Source organism: Carassius carassius, chromosome 25 (assembly GCF_963082965.1).
Source record: "Carassius carassius chromosome 25, fCarCar2.1, whole genome shotgun sequence".
In the NCBI taxonomy this organism is placed as follows: Eukaryota; Metazoa; Chordata; class Actinopteri; order Cypriniformes; family Cyprinidae; genus Carassius; species Carassius carassius.
In genome coordinates, this window is record NC_081779.1 from 24,796,192 (window position 1) to 24,821,493 (window position 25,302).

Genomic DNA, 25,302 nt, shown 5'->3' on the forward strand with positions numbered 1-25,302 from the left:
CTTAATCTGCAATCAAACATGTGTAAACTTGCATTCATTAGTAGACCTGTAGCGCTAAGGTATATACATCTAATCTGAACGGATGAATCTCACATTACTACAACATTATTACTATTATTTAAAATATTTAATGACAAAACTACTGTTCAATAATACTTTAATTTTAATGACAAATAACAACTGTTCAAAAAAAAATTATATTTGTTTAATTGTAATTATTATGATATATGTTGGACCTCCTTTAATTTATGCTCAATTTATCAAAACAAATATTTTTTTTAATAAAATATACAGCAATCTATGAAAGAGGATTAGGGCTAATAATAAAAAAACAAAACCATCTTGAGATTAAATTCATTATTATGCAATATTAAAGATATAGAAAAAAAGAAAAAAAAGCTGAAATAAAATGTTGAGAATAAAGTCATTGTTTCCTGAAGGGAAAAAAAAAACACTTAAATTAATAATTTCAAGGAAAAATAGTCCAAATAAGATGTGATGATGATGAGAATAAACACACTTGTGTAATGTTAATTTGATCTCATTGGACAGTGCTATTTTTGCACCCTGTTAATGTACAACAATAATAAGGTGCAAAAAGTATCCGTCACTAAGTATAAATATCATCTAATTACTATTTACACTTATTGCAAAGATCCTAAAGTAAAAGCTTATTACTTCACAAACACGGACTCAAACTCAGAAACTACTCCCTTAATAAATTCTCAAAATCGAATGTTTATTCTCAATAGTTTTTTTCTCCAACACAACAACTTTATTCTCAAAATCGAATGATTGTATTCTCAACCTTTAAAAAAAAAAAATTATGCATTATAATGACTTTCATCAAAAGATGGTTTTATTTTTTTTTATTTTTGCTTGATCCACTTCTGTAGTAATCTGATAAGAATCACCTTTGCATAAACAAACTCAAAACATCTGGAAACAGTTCAGTTATTGTGGCAGGAATTATTCTGAATTTTGCAGGAAAATGTGCTTCATTAATTAAAAAATAATGTCATAATTAGGGCTGCAAACGAACAGAAAATGTTAATTAAATTTCTAGAAACTTTCCAGACATTTTGCAAAATGTTCGCCGCTTTGCAACCCTAGTCATAATGCAAAAAAATACTTTAAAAAAGTTGTTTTTATGTTAGAGCAAGATATGACCTAGACATGTTTTTGCGAGATTCACCCAAAAAGAAATGCAACACTTCACTACAGAACAATAAAAAGCACTGAATATCTTTCAGAAACATGAATTTTAGACTAGTGTTTTCTGTGGTGTTTTCATTGGGATTCTAATGACTGCACACTGTAGCAGGTAATGCGCCTCGCTCGCTTACTGTAGTGAGTCCAGTATCAGTGTGGTGAGTGTTGGCTGTGTATTGCTGGCTCTCAGTTAGCTGGTCCAGGGTCAGCCAGTGGCATAGTGTGCAGCACCTCGTCCAGCAGCTGCAGCGCCCGGTGCAAATGCACCTCCACCCAGCAGGGGGTGTGCTTGATGCTCTGCCGGGGGTAGTCAGGACCCCAGCCCTTCACGAAGCTCAGGCGCAGGATGCACAGCCTCCGGAGATCATCCACACCAATCCCTGCTGCTGCCGAGAGGCCTGGAATCAAACACTCCCAAAGTCAACATACAGAACTGAAAAAGTCTATTAAAGGAAGAACTAAGTAAATTGGATAAAACTGGAAAAAAAAGTAGTATACTTTCCAGTAGTGTTGTCAGGGTACCAAAATTTCAGTATTCGGTACTGATAACAGTGAAAATTCAGGGTTTTTCAGTACCAATTTCGGTAGCAAAGCAAAACACAAAAATATGCTTATTTAAAAAAAAAAAATTATAATAAAAATAAAACCAATGCCCTTCTTTATACTTATTAACAATTGTGTTTAAAGTTTTTCTACAAGTAATATAATTATGAAAAACAGTAAACAAGTTTCACCCAAATTTAATTTGTCTTTTAATTAATGAAATTTAAACATTTTATTTTTTGGTAAATAAAGGGGATTTGCTATTAAAATTTAAACATGGAAGAAATATTGTGTGATTTATTTCTTTAAAAAATAAAGTTTTATTATTTTTTTTCAACAGTAGTAGCAGTATCAAATACATTCTACTAAATAATAGTAATATTTCTAGCAAAATGCCTTTATGTAAAAAAAAAACTTTTATTTTGACGGGTTACCCTGAATACCTTTAAACTGACACTGGTTTTACTCAAATGAAACGGTAAAATGCTTGTGAAGTGACTCAGAACAGTTCTGGTGATGTTGTTTATGTATTTATGTCCTCATTGAGACAGCAGATGCTGAAATTACTGCAAGCGTCACACTTGTACCTTTTTTTAGTACCGACTTGGTACCGAAGTACCGGGTCTTTTGACAACACTACTTTCCAGTATTGACTTATTTCCTGTTGAAACAGGAAGTCAGATGGATTTGATGACCTCAAAGCTAACAAACAAAGGCCATGTACACTATAAAGTTTCAGAAAAAAAACTGTCAGTTACCTTGGACTCTTTTTTATTGCCTCTTTTCCTTATCGCATATTTTAGTAATCAGCAAAATTAGATATGAAAGCTTTAACATTCATCCTGAGAAAAACACTTTGAAATCTGTTCATTGTACAAAATTTGCTACATGTTTTGATTAAAAATTTTTCTAATCTTGAAAAAACACATGGTTAGAAAGGTCTCCAGGTTCCATATTTGGTAGTTATTTTGTAACAGATTTTTTTAATGTCAACTTCAAATTTGGAACATAATTTATTTAGACACATGGCTTTGATTTTATAGCCATTTTAGATTCTAAAATATTTTGTGAAATATTTATTTCATATATATTTAAAAATGGTACAGTATATTTTCTTTACAGTAAACTTACATAACTCATTTACACTTAAATTTTTGTTTTAATGCTTTCACTTCAATAATGAATATGCTAATTGTTCTTTAAATAATTATTTCAAAAGAGACAACCATTTTCTTGATAATACATTGATTGTATGTTTGGAAAGCTTCTTCACAGAGCACGTTCTTGAAGGCTTGCCATGTTTACTAATTATAAGCGATGATTATTTAACATCTTCGGGATTGTTGTTTGGGCTCAGTTTATAAAGCGAACCAGTTTATTGAGTTAACACATGTGCAGGTTGATATATTTTGGTATGTGGCGTGTTTCCAAGATTTGGATTAAAGTTTATCTTGAGCTTGTTCTTATTTGCTCTTTTGGTTCGTCGGAAATCTGCCAACACTAATAAGCCAAAACGTACCACCACACACACACAACAACACAACACGGATATGTGTTTAAATACATCATGAACAACTAGTTGTCCAGTTTGGTTCTGTACGCACTGTCTAGAATTTCTGTAAATACATTTTTCGAGAAGTAATTTCAGTTGTAGAATGCAGTTGTCACTCTTATAAAACTCTTACTGAACCAGTACAGAACAGTATTATGTGTGTACTGAACAGAATTAAGCACTAGAAGGTGAATTGACAACCGAATTTAACTGCAATGTGTATGTGTGAGTCCCAAAACCCTCATTCTGACTTCACAGTGAATAAAGCAGGCACTCACTGACTGCAGGAGCGATTCCACCAACACTTCCTGGTCCTGGGATATTCCCAGCCACCGCTGCGGCTTGTGCTGCTGCTGCTGCCTGCGCCGTGGCGGCCTGCTGCTGCATCTGCCTGTGGCACTGCCTGAGGTCAAAGACCTGCAGAAACCAAACAACACTCACAGCAATGACAAACACAGACCTCACTGCAGTGTCCTAAAACAACGGCTGACAAGAAGTCAATTGGACAGGCTTAAAAACAAGTCAAGCTCTGGATCAAGCAAATCTAATGTGACAGGAAGCAAAAATACACACAGAGCTTTCAAGTGCACAAAGGTCTTCAATGCTTATCGACGTTGATATTATAAGGGTCATAATAGGATAAATTTTCCTTGAGTTTTTTTTAAAATTATGAGTAATTATAATAGCATGACTGCACTATCATGTACTATGAAAACATACTGGGATGAATTCATTAAACACTGCAGCACAAATCGGTATTTCAAACGGGAAATAAGGAATTTTGTCTAAATTTATCTAGGATTTATTAAAAGTTTTAAAGGGGTGGTTGATTGCGATTTCACTTTTTTAACATTAGCTAGTGTGTGATGTTGCTTTTTGAACATAAACAGTATCTGCAAAGTTACGAAGCTGGAAGTTCAGTGCAAACGGAGATATCGGATATATCGTCTTTTAAAAGTATGGCAGTTTAATGACAAAAATGGCTGGTAGGGACTACAACAAGTTACTTCCTGGGTTTGTGATGTCACTAACCCAGGAAATAACTTGTTGTAGTCCCTACCAGCCATTTTTGTAAACACCGCCTTCGGGAAAAGGAAGCAAAGGGGGCGAGGCCATGCTGCACTGCTTTAGAGAAGAGAAAACTAGAGGTGCACGTAAAAATCTATTCATATATGTCTTCTAACAATTCTAATGGATTCACAAGCTTCAAAATCAATTTTCTAAAGCAGAAATTCTTAATACTGATCCTCACGTCCCCTGATCTGCACATGTTCTGCATCTCTCTCTCTATCTCAACAATTAACTGTCCCAATTATACACTTAATTTCCCATAGCTATGAGAAACATTATACATGGATGCACGTGCAGTTGCTGTGCTGTATTAAAGGGGTCATATGAGGCTTTTTTTAAGATCATTATTTTGTGTATTTGGTGAAACAGAATATTTTGACATGTTTTAATGCTCAAAAAAACACATTATTTTTCAAATACTGTACATTATTGTAGGTCCTCTATGCCCTGCCTCTCTCAAACGCGTTGTTTTCTACAAAGTCCCTCCTCCAGACAAGCACAGTCTGCTCTGATTGGCCAACTGACCCAGTGCATTGTGATTGGCCGAACACCGCAAACACACGTCGGAAATATAACGCCCTTTACCATAATCTCAAGCTTCATCTTTCAAAATAATGTAAAGACAGTTAATAATGTCCTTAGTTTTACCATCAGTTCAATCCCGAAAGGGGAACGAGTCCGACAAGAACGGCTCCGCATTTAAACAGTCAATAGCAAATACTTAAATGAAGAACAAAACATACAAAACATACTTAAAGTAGCTGATTCAGAAGTGCCAAATCGTTGTATCAAAGTCAGAATCACCTCCTCTGGTTCACGGAAAGCCATATAAAGTGCTTTTGCATTTGCCTCAATACACACAGCATCTCTCTGACATGACAGCTTCAACACTAACTGTGTTACTTAAACATTTGAGACTTTAGTCTTTGCAACTTTACAGATCTTCTTCATGCACCAAGAGCTTGTAACACTCCAAAGAGAAAGGAAATTTTTTAATCGTACCCTATGAATAATAATATTAAAAGCTAACAGAAGCAGTACTATTTACAAATAACAGGATATCTAAAAGTATTAGACAACAAACAAAAAACATAGGCCTTCCATTAAAAGCCATGCTTGCACAGGTTCTGCACAAACCTCTTCAATAATATCCTCAGCTTCTCAATATGTGAAAAAAGTGAAGTGACATTCAGCCAAGTATGGTGACCCATACTCAGAATTTGTACTCTGCATTTAACCCATCCGAAATGCACACACACAGAGCAGTGAACACACACACACACACTGTGAGCACACACCCGGAGCAGTGGGCAGCCATTTACGCTGTGGCGCCCGGGGAGCAGTTGGGGGTTCGATGCCTTGCTCAAGGGCACCTAAGTCGTGGTATTGAAGGTGGAGAGAGAACTGTACCTGCACTCCCCGCACCCACAATTCCTGCCCGGGACTCGAACTCACAACCTTTCGATTGGGAGTCCGACTCTCTAACCATTAGGCCACGACTTCCCACTCCATATCAAATTGATATAGACGACGTTATTGTTTACAATACAACCGGAGCGCATGCTTGCTGAGGTGAGGGGCAGGACATTTAGACGCGCACTAGAGGTGGTTTAACCAATCACCACACACTGGACTAGCTAACCAATCAGAGCCCATCGTCTATGGGAGGGGCTTCATAAAAGCCTGAAATAATCAGCGTGTTTCTCAGAGAAGGTACAGGGTGGAATAAAGGTAAATTATGTGAAAAATAATGTTGTTTTTTTTAACTAAGCATTAACACATGTTAGACTGCACACTATAAACACAATCCAGCCTAGAAAAAAAAACAGTCAACTATCCCTTTAAATATTTCTTTATATTTTAAATTTAAAAATATATATAAATTGTATATCAACTGCTTGACAAATAGGCAAACACTGAGAAGCTGCTTATTGCATTTTAAAATATTGTTTTTATATAAAATGTAACATTTTGTTATGTTTAATAATATAATAACTTCAAATTGATAGATAAATAGATTTTTAGTTGCTTAATTATTTTGTTGCATGTAACTTCATTTTAACTACATTTTTTAAATACAAAAAACAAGTAATTTTATTGAATAAATATGCAGATGGTCTAAATTATCAGTTTGAAAACAAGAAAAAAGTTTTATATATTAACTGAAAAAAAAACAGTATTTCAAAGATTAAATAAAAAATTATAATAAATTACTAAAGATGCACCGATACTGAATTACTTGTAATTCAGCTTTGGACGATTGTGAAATAAATTGCCTTTATGATCGGATATCAATTATTGGCCGATCTATCGGTGCATTTCTATAAATTACTATTAACTATAAATTAAATATATTTATTTATTCTTCATTTGGAAAGTGATTTAAACAAGCGTTTTTAAATGTGTGTATTTAATTTTTTTAATATTTTTTATTTTGTGATTTATTAACAATTAGATTTTTTGTAGATAAAATACAATAAAATACGCAAATTTAAATTTTTATCAAAGATAAAATACTTTTTTTTTTTTAAATATAGCCTTCATCTAATTCCTAACCTAGTTTTCTACAGAAGTCGATGCTATTTGACTGGCAGTATAAACATTGCATAATTTCCTCCCATAAAGAATTTTTTTTAAATATGATGAACCCCTTAAATGCATTATTTCTGAAGTCTACAATCTGCATGGGTTTAAAGCAAAGCTGGTATCTTTTACCTTTATGTAGGCCCCTGGGTAGATTTTATGCACCGCATCACCTGGCGCTCGTCCTGCTTCTCTGTCCAGGTAATAACTCTGCACAAAGACGGCATGATCACTCATGCAGCGCATCCATACGTCCCCCTCTCCTCGACACTCCAGCTGCACTCCTTTACCTATGTGCAACCTGCAGACAGAGACAACACAACTGGAGAATCAGTGGCTGAAGCTGCACTGCCTTTACAACATTTCTCCTTCCATCAGATAGTAATGTAACACTAATAAACACATGCCACCAAGTGTCATAACCAAAGCCAGATGTGCCTTTAATGTCTTACCGTCCAGTTCATCAGTTTGTTAAAGCCAGCTTTTCCTGGCTGTTATTCTCAAATAATCTGTTGTTTATTATTGTTCATCACAGTGTCAATCTGGCACAGTAACGTGTGTTAAAGCAAACATAAAACCTGTGAAATTCATCTAAACACAAATATAACACATATAAACGCCTCTAGGGCCTGGAAAATATAGCTTGATATAGTTCAGCCTTTTGATGATTTTCATCATCGCAATATTTATGGTAAAAAGTATATATATATATATATATATATATATATATATATATATATATATATATATATACTTTTTAATCTTTACAGATTTTAGTAGTCAGTATTATTTTAACATGATTCACTTATTAATATTTTGAATGAGCTTTTGCTTCAGCTTTTTTTAAATGTAATTTAAAAATTTTCGTTTAGGTTCTAGTAATTTTGTGATTTGCTTAAGTCCTTTCTAATAGCTTCAATAATGTTATTATTTTCAATTAGTTGCCAATGTAACAATTCTAATTTTTAAGTTTTGTATCTAATATTCATATTTTATTTTATTTTAGCTGTATAACAAAACTGTTAGTAATTTAACACCCCTATTCTAAATTATCCAGTGTTGTTATTGTCAGGTAAAGCTAAAACTATTTATTTTATTGATAAAAATAAAAATAAAATAAAATTAATAAAATTATAAATTATAAAATAATAAAATTGAAATAAAATCTCAACATTAAATGAAAAAAAAAGCTTAAAAACTTGAAAATAAGAAATGTTGCTTTGGATGTAACTGAAATGTTAACTAAAACATTAGAAATAACCTAAATAACGAAAACTAATACAAATGACAAAAGCGCTTAAAATTACTAAAACAAACTAGAATAACGTCAAAAATGTACAAATATAAGCGGATTCAAAACATCATTAAATTAATAAAATACTATAATTGTATATAAAATAACACTGAAATAACACTTATTTCTCCTCCTTGCTCTAAAAATGTCTTTCTTCAACAGCTTGAAACTTTCTTCATCTGCACCAAGAATCATCTTTGTCTGATGCCCTTAAAACTCTCATTTTAGCGCTTTCATTCAAGCTGTGATAAAAGAAGAAATATGAAACAAGTCTACTGGCATTGGTATTTACAACTTAATAGCTAAATAAAAACGAGATTACAATCATTGTCATATACACAATGTTGGTTTTACATCTACTGAGTAAATGGTGGATGGCTCTAATAAGCACACTGAGGTGTGTTTGGCTGGAACAGTTGTGTGACTGCGGCACACACACATACCTGGCGCGCTCGCTGGCGTCTGTGCGGTGCACATTACTGAGCTGTCCCAGGCAGAAGCGGTCGCCTCCTGAGGGGTCCACATACCCGTCAATCGTCACCACCGGACAGCTGGACAGCACTTTAAACATCTCCCCCACCTGCACATCCATCTCGAAGTATGAGATGGAGCACCAAAACTCAGGACCTGTGGATGCAGCGCAAACTCAGAACATGAGCAGAAACTAAAGTACATTACCATATTATGTGACTATTTCATGTTTTTGTTGGAAGTCTCTCCTCTGTACCAAGGCTGCATTTATTTAAACAGAAAAACGGTAAAAACAGTACTATTGTGAAATTTTATTACAATTTAAAGCAGCCGTTTTCGATTGTAATCTATTTTAAAATGCAATTTATTCCTGTGATGTAAAGCTGAATTTTCAGCATCATTACTCCAGTCTTTGGTGTCACATGATCTTTCAGAAATCATTCTGATTTGCTGCTCAAGAAACATATGTTATTATTAGCAATTGTTGATAACAATTGTGCTCGTTAATATTTTTGTGGAAAATTGATTATTTGATGAATGAATAGAAAGTTCTACAATTAACAGCGTTAATATGAAACATTATAAATGTCTTTACAGATCTTTTGTTCAGAAAGGACACATTCAATTGATCAAAAGTGGCAGTATTGTGTGCTTTAGTGGGGAGAGGATTATATAAAGTATATAGACCTGGGTGGTTGGAGACTGGAGGGGGGAAAGATGCTGAACTGTGATGTTGAGACCCTGATAGAGAAAGAAATATTAATGGATTAATTCAGATGTATTAAGAATAATGGTATATTTGCATACATGTTTGTAGCAATGTTTAAGGCGAACATACAGAAGTGTGGGTGATGGAGAGGAGGCTGGTGACCGCGTCCGTTTTGCTGGGGTCCTACAGGAGTGTAGGAGGCTGTGCTGCTGCCTGTCCAGGCTGCTGCAGCAATTTAAGATTAGAAATGTTTAGTGTATGAAGCAATGAAAATATCATAACAACTAAACAGGCATGACATGACAGGTTTCCAGTGACAAGTATTTTATCTTTCTACACTGAAAGAGAAAATGCATGCCAAACATGCCCAAACCATGGCCAATAAATGTAATGTTTGATATACAGCTTTGAGGAGTGCAGAGATTTCACTGTGGGCGGGGCTACAGAAACAGAAACCAAGATGTTATTATTAACTAATACTAATATTATTCAAAGTTTTCATTAATTGAAATGAAGCTGAAGTAAAATCATAAATGTTGATGAAAAACTATCCTTGGCAACTAACTGAAACAAAATAAATGCTGAAGTACTAAAATTCCTAACACTTAAATAATAATAAAAATACAAATGTCAAAAACCTGTAACAAAATTACTAAAATGTAAACTAAATATAAAAATGAAAATTTTACATTTAAAATAAAAACATTAAAAGTTATAAAAATATACTTTAATAATACATTAAAATTAAATGATGATAACAACAATAATATCTGACAGAAACAGGTTTTATTTATCAAATAATATAATAGCATAAAATAACTCTTAAATAACTGATTCGTACAGGGTTACTACTACAGTTTTTCACAAAATGATTAACTTCACACTGAAACAATTTTTAAGTAAAGAGATGAGTCAAAATGATCAATTATTATATTAATATAAAAACAATTACTATTAATTAATTATTATATTAAAAAACATAAATATATCTTAGTGTCTTAATCATTTAGATTTTTATAATGATTTAGCATTAGCTTATTGTTGATCCACCAGTTCGAGTGTTTCGATTTTCACATTGGTCTGAACAAAAACAGCAGATGGGCTTATTAAAAATGCACATTCATTCTGGAACCGCAGAAATATAGCAGCAGCACAGCAGCTGACTCTGTGAGCATCCCAGTGCCCTCCTCCCTTTGAAGGGCAGGGCCCTTGAAGTGTGTTCTTTTAAGGGTGCAGGGCATTACTGTCTTGTAGTGACAGTGTTAGACTGACCAAATGTTAACTTGACAACGCTGCGCGTGCATGCAACATTCAACACTCCATCAGTTGTTGCAAATAAATATTTCTTCTTATAATTATTATTTTATTCAAATATTGTCTAACTGTGTCTTATTTACTATTAAACGTTTTCAAACTAAACTTGCTTACACTACCATCTTAAATCATATTTCTATCACTGACCAAAAATATTTTGTATTATACTAAACTAGACAAATTTAATTAGCCAATACTACAAAAGTTTGTATATGAACTCGAAATCAACACCAACTTTGCTTTAAAAAGCATCGAAAGATCTCCTAACTGAAGATCACATGATCACAAATGGAAATCACTTCTGCCAAGTGACCAGTGCATGTAAACATGTAACACCGGTCAAAAACTCAAATGAACACAAACAGGATTTATCACTAGTCGTGTTGTGATTGTTTAGGTGGTGGTGCAATACTCACTGTGAAAGGAACCTTGCGTCTGGGAGTGTTTGGAGCTGTTGTAGCCGTTCTGGTTGGGTGGAGGCTGGGGTGGGCCGGGGGTCTGTGGGGGTCCATGTGTGGGGGTGGAGGGGGGAGGTGTAGGGGTCATGACTTGACCCTGAGGAGACGCAATCTGAAGTAAGCCTTCACCATGACCTCCCTGCATCGGCATCATAGAGCCAGAAGCTGAAAGACGACATTGATATTACAACTAGGCCTGTCACAATTGCTTGATTAAATTCAAGTGCTCAATTAAAAAAAATCCTTGATTGCATTTTGCATCGCGTCGCGTAATCTTCAAATTACCGGAAGTAGTGCATTTCACAGACGAGAATCCATGGAAATCATTATTATTCCAGGCCTGCATGTTATACGAAACCCATTTTAAAATCACACATCAATTCACAAACGCTGCGATTCAATTAAATAAACATGTGAGGCCGGGTTCAATATATGCGCTTTAATCATTTACATACGTGTAGATTATATACGTGTGTCTCAGAGCGGCTCCGTTCACAGTAAATGCTGCTCCACACAAACTTCAAAAAATAATTTACATGCGTAGAGCATCTCAAACTCCATCTCTACATATTTCTGTGAGTTTGTATTTATTATGAAGTTTATCTGAAAACACAATGTGCACCATTTCGTCAGATTTGTACGGTTAATCATTTATAAACCTATGCAAACAGGAGAATACATCAATATCTTAATCGAAATGTTAACTGTTCATCGCAATTTCTAAAATAAAACCCTCACGTTTTGATGTCCGCATATTCAAGTAATTACAGTGGCTGTAGCATTTCTTCCTAAAAGAAATGGGCAAATATTAAAAATTAAGTGGAAATTTGAACGAAATTTTGTTTAGTCAATATTAAACAAGAATAAGATCTAAATGCTATATGTATTTTAAGTATTTTTAAAGGCTATTTTTCGCTTAGGTCTTTTTTATTACCACCAAAAATGTTAGTATAATTATCCGATTACCCGGATAGAATAATCGACTGATTACTCGATTACAAAAACAATCGTTAGTGACAGCCCTAATTACATCAACCATGAGTCGTGTGTGTCCAGCGGTCAGCTCTTACCGGTGGGGGACAGGGGTATGTTGGAGTAAAGGGTGACCGCTGGGGGCGCTCGGCTGGGCTCTGAAGGCAGCTGTAGAGGAGGCAGTGGCTGGCCGTAGTGGTCCGGAGGAGGGAGTTTCATCGCCCCCTGGTGGTCCTGCTGAGGAGGCAGGCCTGGGGGAACGTCCATCTGGATGCAGTCGTGGCTGTACTCTTCCTTTATCAGTCTGCCAGTGGGACCTAGATACCAGCCAGAAGACAAACTTCAATCATTTTACTGAATCCATGCATTTAAAAATAAATAAATAAAAATTCAGAGAATCATTTTTGAACCTGGGAGGAATGGCAGTCCTTTGTGTAAAAAAAAACTTAAAATAACACTGTTTATCATCATCATGTTTTCAATATTTCGTAATTTTGTAACTTTATCTGTTCATTAATAAAGATTTCAATAAATGAGATGTAGATGAGAGAACGTATGAAAAAAGTAATACAACAAAAAGAGTTTGAAATAATTTTAATCATATTTCTTGAACAGCAAGAAACAAGATCAGCATATTAAAATTATTTCTGAAGGATTTTTATTCAGCTTTGTATCACAGAAATTAATTTCATTTTAAAATATTCAAACGGTTATTTAAAATTGTGATAGTATTCCAAAATATTACTTTTACTGTGTTTCTGATTAAATAAATGAGGCCTTTTTGAGCATAAGAGACTTCTTTCAAAAACAAACAAAAATCATATTATTCCAAACATTTGAACCGTAGTGTGTGTGTGTGTGTGTGTGTGTGTGTGTGTGTGTGTATATATATATATATATATATATATATACACAGTATATACTGTATATGATTATTTCTCACCTGTGTTTTGAAGACTGAGACCAACTTGAGATGAGGGGAAAAAAGACAAAAAAAAAAAACATTTTACAATATGTTTTGCTGCACTGATAAGAAAGCAAGAGACACTATTCTTCCAGACACAGGAAGTGCTGCACACAGCTCAGTAATTCATGTTGTTGAATGAATGAAAGGACAGCAGACTCACCGATGCCTGGTGACACCACTCTCTCATAATGGTAAGGGTTCACACAGACATTATCGTATTTGAGGTCAAATGCGTACTGGCAGAATTTCACATGCTTGAGCTCGTTCTTGTGAAGGTCGGGCCAGCGCCACAACCGCGCATAGATTACATGAGGAAAACCTTTACGACCGGCAACCTGCGGGAAGAACACATGAGAAACAAGAGAAGAAAGAGGATGACTCATACTGAAGGAAAAATAATCATGTGCCAAGCATTAATATTAAAACTTTATTAGTGGTTTAAATATTTCTCACAATTAAACTGTTGATTTCAGGTCATTTTCTAAATTACTGACAAAACGATGCAGCCCTACATCATGATAGTGGGTCATAATTTGGTTTAATTTTATTATTTTGGTACATTATATATATAAGTAATTATAATCTATTACTAAATTATGGGATCACCACGGTGTAATTTTACTATTATTTATGTACTACTAATTATAGTTTAGTAAATTAATAATAAACTAGAATTATAGTATTTTATATTTATATTTTTGGGATAAGTCTTCGTAATTTTATGAGCTTTTTATTTTTTTTATAATTATACCTAGACTATTTTCTTTTATATATTTTATTGTTGTATATATTTATATGAATGAATTTCAGCTATTATTACATTTTTTTTCTACTTTTCTTACATTTTCCATTAAATATTTATATTTTATTTCAGCCTTCTTTCTAAGCTAGTTTTAGTTAACATTAATATTGTATTTAATGTATTTTAATCATGCATTTAGATATTTGAATCATATTAGAATATTTAAACTTTGTATATACATTTAAAAAATCCCAAATTAAAAAAAAAACGAGAAGTTTTATATAATGCAAGTCATTCTGGTTGACCATCGATTCCTCACACTCCTCAGCAAAGGCGTAGTTTTAAATGTAACTTTTGGCCTGTATGTCTATTAACGGATGGGAACTGAGCTAAACTCCTGCTAAAGACGCACCAAAATGACCCAAACGTTTGAAGACAGCAGGTAGTGACAGGAATGCAGTAGTATGACAAAAGAGCGTCACATGATCCTGAACGCACGCTGAGCACAAGGTCCTGCGTTGAGTTTGAGAGGGCATCACAGCTGCAGGACGTGTGTGTGATATGATAATCCTCTGTAGATTAACACTAGAGGCATGACGCTACAGTTGTGCACAGGGATACATCCAGCTGTCAGTGTCATTTATGCACACACAGACACTAATGTGGTGGGGCTGCTAACCAAAAGTCCCAGGTGGACATCTCCATTACATTATACAATTGCAGAAAAGTTGTTGTCTTTGAGCTTTTCTTTGTCTTTATAAAACCTACATATTATGCATGAGTATTCTGATGAATAATATAACAAACATCTAACGCAATAACCATGTGCTAGTGATTTTACTGTGGTTTTGGGATGTTGTTGCTTTACAGAGCGGCTTAACTTAGAGATATGTATCGGGAGGGAAAATCCACAGTATTCCTTATCCATTAATAGTATGAAACATCTTGATAAATATTAAAATCAATACCAGAAAGAGCCCAGAAAAAGGCCTTAACGTGGGAAAATCTGTGTAAAACGTGCCCTTAAAATTTAGTGCAGTGTAAAAAAGTAGTACACTGTAAAATAAAATATAGTATTATATAATATAGTATATGTAAAATATTGAATAATGTAACATTTTCAGATACTTTGTTACATGTTAATTGCAATTAAAGGAAAACAGTTTTACTTTACATTAAATGCAATTAGCTGAATATTAGTTAATTAAGGATCTTTATATGAAATCATAATTACTTCTGTTGGCTTTGAAATACTGTTAAAGCCGAATGTACTGACAAGCATTTGTAGCAAACTAAAACATACTTCATAGGCATTTCTACTGAAACTAAGTCATGTAAGTAAATAGTTTTGTATTCACACATGTAACGAGGTTGCAATTTAATACATTGACATATTTACATTAAATGCAATATTGAATAACATGCCACAGTTGAAATTATGATCAAGTATTTCCCGTGTGCTTTAGTATGTTAGTCAACACAACAAAATAGGTGTTTTATATCATCTGCATTTTTTTAATATACTTAATATTTGAAGTACACTTAAAGATTGTAAAGATACATACTTGGTGCCAGGTGTTTGTAGATCATACATCTATTTTACAATAGTAAAGTCATGTCTCTTTTCCTCCATGCTCTCTCTGTCTATGATAAGCTCAGTAAAGGTGACACATCATGTCTTCACTCAGTATTTCAGCTTTACTGCACCAGATCCTCGGTTACTGCACATTCATGGCTTTTTTCACTTGGGTTGCCTGTATATCATCACATCTCGTGTGTAAAGAATAGTTTGTATCATCTACCAGCAGCCCATCTACATAGAGGAAAAAATAGACGGCCTTAAGTTAACCCAGCCCCTTTCCTGTGTTTTAGACAAAACAACCTTCCCAGCCTGTCCTCCACCCCTCCCTCTAAATCTGCCCGGACCAGAGGGTGGAGAAACTGCGCAGACGCCGTCCTTCTCCATATAAACCACCACTTTTACTTTGAGGTTGTTGAGGTTTACAGTCAAAGGCCTTGGCTGTCAATCATCTAGTGTCCATGCAGACCGATGCTACAGGCAGGAAGCTGTTCGGATTGGCTGAAGCTGGGGATAGATTGGTCTCCATATGAAAGCTGTTGGTTCAGATGTGTGTGTTGTGGATGCGATGAGCGCCGAGCCGCAAATAAACACCCAATCACTACGTTTATTCAACGGACAATGCTTTGATTATTTACTTTGGCTGGCATTATTTATCGCAGGATTCCCAAATAGATTAGAGGAAACACAATTGTGTGAACAATGTAGGAAAACACACTTTCCAAGGTTATTTTAGACTGGGGAAAGGGAGTTAGTTTATAGAGTGGCTGACCGATATGAGTTTTTAAAAGGCTGATGCCAAAACCGGTATCTAGAGAGCAGGACAGACAGTGAATTTCTACAATCTTTTTTGTCTTTTCTAGGCTTGGGGAAAATCTGTGGTTTGGATTTAAACATGTTAGATGTGGTTACTACATAATCTATTAATTATAACTTGCATTAGCCATCGATATAAGTTCTTTGAGTGGTTTTATGGAGGTCGGTGTGCTGCTGATGAACAATTTAATAACATACACTATCGTTCAAACGTTTGGGGTCAGTAAGATGTTTTTGAAAGAAATTAATACGATATAAAATACAGATTTATATTTCAAATAAACGCTGTTCTTTTGAACTTTCTATTCATCAAAGAATCCTAAAAACAGGGCTTTGGAGTCAGTTCAAGGAACAAAAACAACATTTTGACAGGAACATAACCAGAAACAGAAACTAAATCAAATTTATTAGTTCCGAACAGAAACGCTTATTTGAAACGGCCATTACCAGGTTAATCGTTTTGTTAATTTTGCAATCAACCAATCATGAATTCAAATGTGACATTGACGCATCCAACGAGTGAAATGCCCAGCTGTAAATTCATCAAAGTCGCAATGAGTTTCTCAGAAGATATATGTCACGAACTGTCAAAGCATTAGAACTACGTTTAAGTGAAAATGAATGGCAGGTAATACGCAGCTTGTTGTGCGTTTAGAAACCAGCGATAGATCAGCATGAGTAACAGATTCACACAATGTACCCATCACGCACCTGTGCATTATCAAAATAAAATACAGTTAATGAAACTAACTATTAGTCCATAGTTCAAATAGAACATTATTATTTTAAACGGTAATAATATTTCAGAATAAATGCAGCCTTGTTGAGAAACGTCTTTCAAAAATATAAAAAAATTCTACCAACCCCAAACTTTTGAAGATATTAATGTACTGTATATATAATGCAATTTATTAATACTAAATTAGATGGGAATTAAAGGGGTTTATTTTACACAATGTTTACTCAGAAAACAGAATCAATCTGCCACAGCTTGCAACAAATTCAAAATCGTATTCATTTATTTGCATGTAAGTTTCATTCATGTGACATCTTTCGAAAAGGAATCGCAACCTAAATGTTGCTATCGCCATAAAATATTGGATTTCTTTAAAGCCTGAAACAATTCAAGGGTTTGTTTATATTAATGCTATATTTACTCAAATTTCTGAAAACAAAAAAAAAAATTGTGCATTATGCATTGAGAGCACTCTTGGTAGATCTGAAACTACCCATTCTCTCTCGTACAATGCTGGACATGGTTACTGCACAATAATCCCAAAACCAAATAATCGACTTTGACCAATCTATCAGTCTACATCCTCACCGAACAGGTCCCAAGAAACCCTTTAAACACCTTTACAGCTGTGTCATGTCCAATCAAACCTTCACATTGACAGAATGACAACCTAAAACAGCAATCCGGTGCCTGTCTGAAGAAGCCATCTAACACGAAGTAAAGCAGACAAGAAAAAAGCCAGCCAGATGAAGAAATGACTCATCCATTCAGCATTCAAAAAATTGGAGGGATTCCTGTAATTCACTGCATTAAAGCAAATGAACGCGAGTTACTGTAAGCGTGGTTCACCTGCAGGCGTCCGTCCAGCGTCCTCTGGATGGTCACACACTTGCTGGGATGGACTCCGTTGGTGGTGATGGCGGTGATGAGGGAGTCCAGCTCGTCCTTCTTCTCCTTCAGTTTCTTGACCAGGCTCTCGATGGCACGCTTGGCGAAGCCCTCGTTTTCGCCGCCCTGCCTGTGGCACATGAGGCTGTGCACGATACTGAGGCAGGCGTCATTACTGTTGGGAGGGTTCACAGACATCCTGCTGCTCTGACAGATGGGAAAACAGAACAGCAGCATCAACACATGACTCTTTCACACGCTGCATCTAGTGTGCCAACACACTGTCAGTGCCGTAGTAATGCTTCATGGATATCATTGGTAGAATTATGCTCGGTTTCCTAATAGTGTATATTTACTGGCATTAAAGAGATGTGTGCTACAAATAATTCCTATTTCCAAACTGGTTTCCCAAGCACTCACCAGCTCTGTCGGACATGGTTTGGTCAAACAGGTTTCATTGATTAAGGTGATGGTGTCATTTTGGAGCAGATACATTTAGATGGTAGAGTATACTACCAGTTGAATATGGAGCAGTAGCTTTACAATTTATACTGCCTACTTGTTTGCTTAATATGGATTTCACAAACAGTAGGCAAACCTAATGGCATCCAGTTTTTAGATTGCAAATAGATTATTTGGTTATTTTAAAAAATGTAAGTCTTTTGTCGTTTGATCAAATAATGAAAAAAAAAAGAATTTGTCACACTGGGAATGGAAGTAGAGTGCATTGGCATGTTCTTTGTAAAATTACAAGACATTGTAATAGACCATCTGCTTCATGTATACAGAAAAAGTGCTTATATGCACATTACTGATACTGCAGAAATAGTAAAGGTGGTAGATTGGTATGCAATTCCAAATTGTTTTTAAAAAAAGCCAAAAAGCAATAAAACAGACAGTAAAAAGACGGCAAACAAATGGCTTTATTCTGCCTTCAAGTGCACCTGGGAAACTCGTCTTGTACTCCCAAGTCAGGGACACGTTATTATGAATTTGCATTTATGTCACAAAGCCTGAACAAAACAAAACAGATGTGAACAATATAAGGCCCAATAAGTACATCTGAATTCACAATGATAAAACAATTGAAATACAGCATGTATCTCGCAAGTACCTCGCTACATTTTTCAGTAGTCACTGCAGAATTCGATTTTCTGCCCTCGTAAATATGACTTACGATGATGAACATTTCTGACTTCACCTGAAGGCCACATATTCACAGTTTTCCATGCACAATGAACTGAGATAGGGAAAAAAATGTAACTTCATAAGCTGTAAGTGACTGAGTTGGTTTGAACAGCTGTGATGAAATTGAATCTGTGTTCTAGAAGAAGCAGAACTTCTTGCTGCTGTGATGAAAACCCCTGTGATCTTTGCATGAGATGCTGCAGGTGCAAAAGAGCAGGATTTCTAGAGCGCAGTGGTAACTGAGAGCTGGTGACGGATCCTGACACTTCAGATCTCTGAGCACCATCAGCTCTAATCTGTGAGGAGCGTCTCTGAGACCCTTATTATCAGACTCAGCGATGCTCTCCATGTGTGCACAAGTGGACCTTGAGGCAGAGCACCAGAGAAACAACTGTACATTAAGACAATATATATACAATGCCATCAGATGGAGTATCTGATAATATTTGAGAAAGGGTTCTTTTTAGTTTTTTTTCTCACTGACACACTCATGCATTATTCACCCCTTGTTATCTGGGGTGTATTACTCGGTTATTTCATCATATATAGTACAGTGTACTTGACTAAAGCATGGCAGCCTGATTCAAAATGACATTCAGATCCAACCCCAGCTTTAGACATCTCACAGTACGACGAAGCCACAAGCTTTACAGTCATTAACAGATTTAACACGCACTATTGCATGAAATAACAATGATAGTAGGCCTAATTTAGAAGAAAGTCCTAATACCTTACTCAAGTAGGATAATACTGCAGCTCATATAATGTCATGCAAAGTTACAGACAAACTGTTGACTGCTCTGCAGGCAAACAAACGCATAATCGGTCACATGACGTCATCGAGTCCGTCGTCTAAAGACTTCACGAGCTCCCGCTGGACACGAGAGATGCAAACCGAGCACGCATTCCGACTAAATCAAGGCGAAGTGATGAATGAACAGGAGAGGGGGGACATGCCAGGGTTTCGAGGCTCGCTATACAGTTACGGAATATTTCAAAGCTCAGACAAGGGCAAAGATGAGCTATTACGACACGGCCAGGCACACCTTTGGCGTAACATGCTTTTTGGCGAGCGAAATCTTTCGCTGAATCCGCTCGGTTTCTTACGCGGTCTCGAATGGTGCACAGTGCATTTAAGGATTAATAAGAAAAACACACACAAAAAAAAATACTCACACATCGGTCGTATTGTTGCAGAATAGCGAAAAGCTGTCTTCTGGACAAGGACGGAGAGGTAGGAATCCGCGCCCCCTTCCCCCTCCAACATCTAATCTGAGTGTATGGGAGTCGATAGCGGACTATCAGGCTCTTCGTCTCCGTCCGCGCATCCTGGCCGCTCGCTACAATAACAAAAGCGGGGAGACATTGTGCGCTGAGCGTCTCGCCCGGCTCCAGCCAATAGGAGAGCGAGTCTCAAAAGAACGGTGGCGCTCAGCCAATCAGGACGCGGCTCTCACGTCTGGGCCCCCGGGCCGAGGTCTGTCTGGGTCGCGTCTGGACTGACATATCGGCGCGACTGTTTTTTTAAGGTGGCGCCGCTGAGATTGCTCCGCCCCGTATCGGCTCACCCCGCCCCGTTCATCCCTCCTCAGTTTCCATCTGTTTTTATAGTCTATGGTTTCCATCGATGATTGAAATCTACAACAGCCAGTGATGGCTACTTTTAGACTCGCACAGGAGAAACATGTATCTTGCTCTTATTAATAAAGGACTCAAATGGTGCCCAAAAGTCTGAGAGCAGGTTGAAAATCAGTGGTTTCGTTCATTTGAACCTTGAAATAAACAATAGGTGTACGGTTATAAAAACAAACAAAAAAGTGAATTAAAAAAAAAAAGATCAGAGGTTCTAGCATTTTTGGACACAAGATAGATATATTTGACAGGAACAACATACAGTAGCATGCACATATTTCAGCCAAGTTTGCATATGTAGTGAGCATATGAACAGACTCCAAAAGCACTTTAATCATTAATCGATAGACTTTTAGGAGGCCCCTCATATGATTCCAACTACCTCCTTGATAGATTCCCTCCCTTGACCTTTCACCGGTCCTGAAATCGTTTTCTATCCCTCTCCCTTTCAGCTAAAACCAGAGGTCACCTTCATTTACCCTTTCTCCTATCCTCTTACAAAGCATCCATTATTTACATACGACATGTGCATACCTGAGATTTTACTGCTGATTCAATTATAATGCAAAGCCATGCTGCAGATGCCAAGGGAAGTTCACCTCCCCTCTAGTTATGTCTACAAACTTGTATTAGCTTGATCTGTGACTTTTATATATACATAATTCTAACACTCTTAAATGAAAAATGTTAATGAAAAGTTTTGTTAATGAAGAGTATTCCGTCTTCCGAGGCTAAATATCTATATGTGTAAAGTAAAATGTATTTTTTTAAATGGATAGTGCACACAAAAATTTAAATTCTGTCAAGTTACCCTCTGATTTGCATTTTAAGCATAAAAGACTTGTTCACCAGTTGTCCTCTAAAGTGAATGGGTGCCGTCAGAATGAGAGTCCAAACTGCAGTCCATCAGGTAATGCCTTGTGAAGAAATTAGCTGATGGACTGGAGTGGTGTATTACTTGTGACGTTTTTATCAGATGTTTGGACTCTGACGGCACCCATTCACTGCAGATCATCCTCTGGTGAGCAAATGATGTAAGGCTACATTTCTCCAGATTTGTTCCCACGAGGGAACAAACTCATCTGCATCTTGGGAGAGGAAATTTTCATTTTTTGGTGAATGATTCGTTTAAATAATTAGACAAAAATGTCTATAGAGCCTAAGCCTAAAATCTGGTGATTAAATAATACACTGTACTGTTAAGTGGTTAATTTCCACAGCTCAGCAAAACAAAACAAAATTACAACAATAATCTTCTTTCACTAATTAGATCAACACTGAAAGCTGATTATTTACTGGCCAGGTACATTAGACTAGATATTTTCTTTGACAGTTCTGATAAATAAGTATAATAATTCATATCCATTTCCAAACAATTAGCAAATCCACAGCATTGCATTTTTCAGCAACAGTTAAATTCATACAGACAAACATTTTATTAAAAAGTCACACGTTCAGAAAAGAAATGAGTGTGGATTTAGACTTCTGTCCCCCTGTGAACAGACATGAATGCTGCAGTGTTCTGCTAGCAGTGCTTTTCATAGCCCAGCGCTCTTTAACAATGTGATGAAGATTCTGGTCCTTGGCATCGAGCACAGTGTAATGGTGCATCTCCATTCCATGTGAGATTTCAGACATCATGGTTTGCTGGGAGAGCGTGGGGGAAATGCTCCAGATGCCTCAAGCATGGTCTTCCTGCGTGCGGTCTCCTTAGCAACATTATGGTTCAGCCTTCGCAAACGCTCCTGTCACAAAGATTGTAGGAGATGAAGAGGAAAACACCAAGCAGTACAGTGCACATTGACTGATGCTTAATATTCTCTTACCTGTGCGTTCTGGAGTATGTTGTTGACAAGCACCACTCTTCGTCTGGCATTAAGCAGTTTTTTAACATATGGGTCCAAGTCTTGTGCCACCTTCTGGTGTTCGTTAATCCTACTCAACTCTGCAGAAAAAAAGTGCTCACGTGAGATAACAGTATTCATGAATTCTGCAGAAAGTAGGAGAGTTGCATTATATATAGTTTGCAATGTAGACAGATTACTAAATACTTACTAACACTGCAAACAGACATACAGTCACCTTTTATATTCTATGCCAAAAGAAGTTACAGTCATAACATGTTACTTTTTTCAATCCAGGATGACAATATCTTCTATTTTTCTATTGGCTGGGTTTTCTAATTTGCCTAGATGTCTTTGTTTTCCTATTGATGTGCTTTCTACATTTACATTATATGCATGTGTATTTGCATTGCTTTGCATGTCAGTGATTGGTTGATTATGTACAATGCATGCACACTATTGGTCAAGCTTCTTTTCAGATATTCTCTTCTGCAAGTATTAAAACAATTGGCAATTTATAAATCCCAGCCAGGACAAGTCTTGTTTTTTTAAAGAGTTGTAATGATCTGAAACTCTATTGCATCATCCAAAACATGCAATCTGTGCTTCAAATCCTAGTTGTGTCAGTAATTTGGCCAGTGCCACCTAAATAATGTTTTTCTCATTGCGTGAGCTGTACTGATCAAAATGTTTGGGGTTCCACCACAAAAGTCAATCATGGAAATGTTTGTTAAATAGAAAATGTAATTTTTGTCTAGCTGAGTTCTACTGAGCTTAAGATACAGATTTGAACAGGAAATAGGCAATGTTGCAGTACACAGAATTTGTATTTAGAAAGTACAATAATTTCTGTAGATGTTATATTGCATGTCCATTTTTACCTAACATGTAAATTCATATATAGTGAACGGAAAGATGATATGTATATATCCATATATAATTTGCTGATTGGTATAATTGTGATTCCTATTTTACTACTATGGCATTTAATTTGGCAATTTAGTAAACATCACAAATCTTCCGAATTAAGCTATTTGCGACTTTAAAAAACTATAAATGAATAAGTGAATCACGTCAGACCAACTTACCAGACGCCAAATTATCAATGTGCTCCCGAAGTTCCACTTGGCTTTCTCTGTGAAGACAAATATACGGTTTATAAATGATGTAGCTGTCCGTATTCATGCACGCTTTAAAATCCATGAGAGTTTATCATATCTCAAACGCACAAGTCGTGCAACACTGCGAAAAGGTAAGAAAATAAATAAATAGATAAATAGTTATCGTTTGACATGACGCCGCATCTCTGAGTCACGAGACCTGTCATGTTGACAGTCATTAGCATGTTAGCAAACAGAACTGCTCATTTTGCACGTTTCTCTGGTTTAAAAAAAAAGAAAGAAAACGTTTCTCAAAACGCACTACCTGACTGAGTGCACATGTAAGTCGAGCTGCTGTACAGCGGGTCTCAGGAGGTCCAGCAAACCCTCGGCGAGAGCATCTTTCCCTGATGGGGTTTCCACCACTGCTAGCGCGGCCATCTTCACTGAGCGCTGATTTGACACCACTAGCGTTAGTCACTGCGCGCTGCAGATATTAGGACGAGCGATGTGCGATGATTTATACATCAGCGAATCTCCAAACGCGCGCATGTTCTGCGTCACACATACGGCTGTGTTCAAGCAATGCTAGAGTACTGCATACTGTCTCCGACGCAGTATACATTGAATGTGAAACTAGCATGTGAAAATATCTAATTTTTACTGTGAACAGTATGCATAATGCAGACCGTAGAAATAGTGAGCGCTTACTTACACTAAGTGTAGAAAAAAAAGTAAAAAAAAATGTAAAAAAAAAAAAAAAAAATTAAATTAATAAAATTATAAGTAATAATGTAAAAATAAAATAAATACATTTTAAAAAGGGTTGAAGAAGTTAATTAAAATAAATAATAAAAGATTAAAAGAAACAAACAATGCATCAATTATATTTGGGAGTAAAAAATGTGTAATTTAATGTAATAGAAACTAAATATTTTCAACATTATTATAATATAATTTTTTCGCAGTATAGATTTGTGATTTATGCATTAAAATAGATAGAGTGGCTGTCTTTTAAAATTCAAAGGATCCTCACATGAGGATGATCATATTTGATGGTCCATGGCATATTACCGTTTTAATTTAAATATATAATATAATATAATATAATATAATATAATATAATATGATACAATATATAATAGGGTGAGTTGAGCCAGTTTTTACTCATGCCATGTTTAAAGTGAGCACATGACAGTAATGGGTGCAACTTAAATAGGTACATAAATTGTGGTGCATCCTTGGGAATAATCCCTTTGGATAAACTGCCTTCAAAATATGGCTTTCCAAAAAAAAAAAAAAAAAAGTTGTCTCTTGGCTCAACTTGCCCCCGCTGAGGGGTAAGTTGAGCCTAGGGAGAGGGTAAATTGAGCCACATGGAATTAAACTGTGCCTCTGATTATGCTGAGTTAACATGAACATTTTCACCTCAAAAGAAGAGAAATTCAATAAAAATGACTTCTTAAAATCTATTAGTGAGTCCTGTGTTTTTCTCTACATGTGGCTCAAGATGCTCCCCATGACACTTACAAGAATAAAGAGGTTTGGATAATAGAATGGATAGATGACTTCTTAAAAGTTTTATTTAAAGATAGATGTCACAACTTTGAAGGTTTTTTATTTATTAATTA

The 25,302-nt window shown here is 35.7% G+C and overlaps 2 protein-coding genes across 4 annotated transcripts; both read right to left on the reverse strand.

Annotated features, from left to right (window-relative positions):
• Positions 1 to 1,137: 1,137 nt before the first annotated feature.
• smad10a (SMAD family member 10a) lies at positions 1,138 to 20,601 on the reverse strand. 3 transcript variants are annotated; one of them, XM_059509960.1, is made up of 12 exons: positions 20,272 to 20,601; positions 17,869 to 18,109; positions 13,307 to 13,481; positions 13,123 to 13,146; positions 12,278 to 12,496; positions 11,166 to 11,372; positions 9,565 to 9,660; positions 9,414 to 9,467; positions 8,699 to 8,882; positions 7,094 to 7,262; positions 3,586 to 3,724; positions 1,138 to 1,610 (listed from the first exon to the last, which is right to left on the reverse strand). In XM_059509960.1, exons 2-12 carry the CDS (start codon positions 18,103 to 18,105, stop codon positions 1,399 to 1,401), a joined length of 1,716 nt encoding a protein of 571 aa, XP_059365943.1. In that variant the 5' UTR covers positions 18,106 to 18,109; positions 20,272 to 20,601; the 3' UTR covers positions 1,138 to 1,398. The 3 variants fall into 3 exon arrangements, with proteins under 3 accessions (XP_059365943.1, XP_059365944.1, XP_059365942.1); XM_059509961.1 differs by having other exon boundaries at positions 9,565 to 9,657; positions 17,869 to 18,114; XM_059509959.1 differs by having other exon boundaries at positions 17,869 to 18,114; positions 20,272 to 20,600.
• A 1,543-nt stretch (positions 20,602 to 22,144) lies between these two features.
• Positions 22,145 to 24,204, reverse strand: snapin (SNAP associated protein). Its single transcript, XM_059510319.1, has 4 exons — positions 23,997 to 24,204; positions 23,660 to 23,706; positions 22,554 to 22,672; positions 22,145 to 22,472 (listed from the first exon to the last, which is right to left on the reverse strand). Exons 1-4 carry the CDS (start codon positions 24,110 to 24,112, stop codon positions 22,365 to 22,367), a joined length of 390 nt encoding a protein of 129 aa, XP_059366302.1. The 5' UTR covers positions 24,113 to 24,204; the 3' UTR covers positions 22,145 to 22,364.
• Positions 24,205 to 25,302: the final 1,098 nt, after the last annotated feature.

Bases quoted from the DNA above. Each gene is read 5' to 3' on its own strand.
- smad10a (XM_059509960.1), bottom strand. From the start codon at position 18,105: ATGTCTGTGAACCCTCCCAACAGTAATGACGCCTGCCTCAGTATCGTG. The intron at 9,661-11,165 runs GTGAGTATTGCA...AAATTGCTGCAG, and splicing joins GACGCAAGGTTCCTTTCACA to CAGCCTGGACAGGCAGCAGC. The intron at 9,468-9,564 runs GTATGTTCGCCT...TTTCTCTATCAG, and splicing joins TCTCCATCACCCACACTTCT to GGTCTCAACATCACAGTTCA.
- snapin (XM_059510319.1), bottom strand. From the start codon at position 24,112: ATGGCCGCGCTAGCAGTGGTGGAAACCCCATCAGGGAAAGATGCTCTC. The intron at 23,707-23,996 runs GTAGTGCGTTTT...TTGTCTTCACAG, and splicing joins TTACATGTGCACTCAGTCAG to AGAAAGCCAAGTGGAACTTC. The intron at 22,473-22,553 runs GTAAGAGAATAT...TCTTTGTGACAG, and splicing joins ACATACTCCAGAACGCACAG to GAGCGTTTGCGAAGGCTGAA.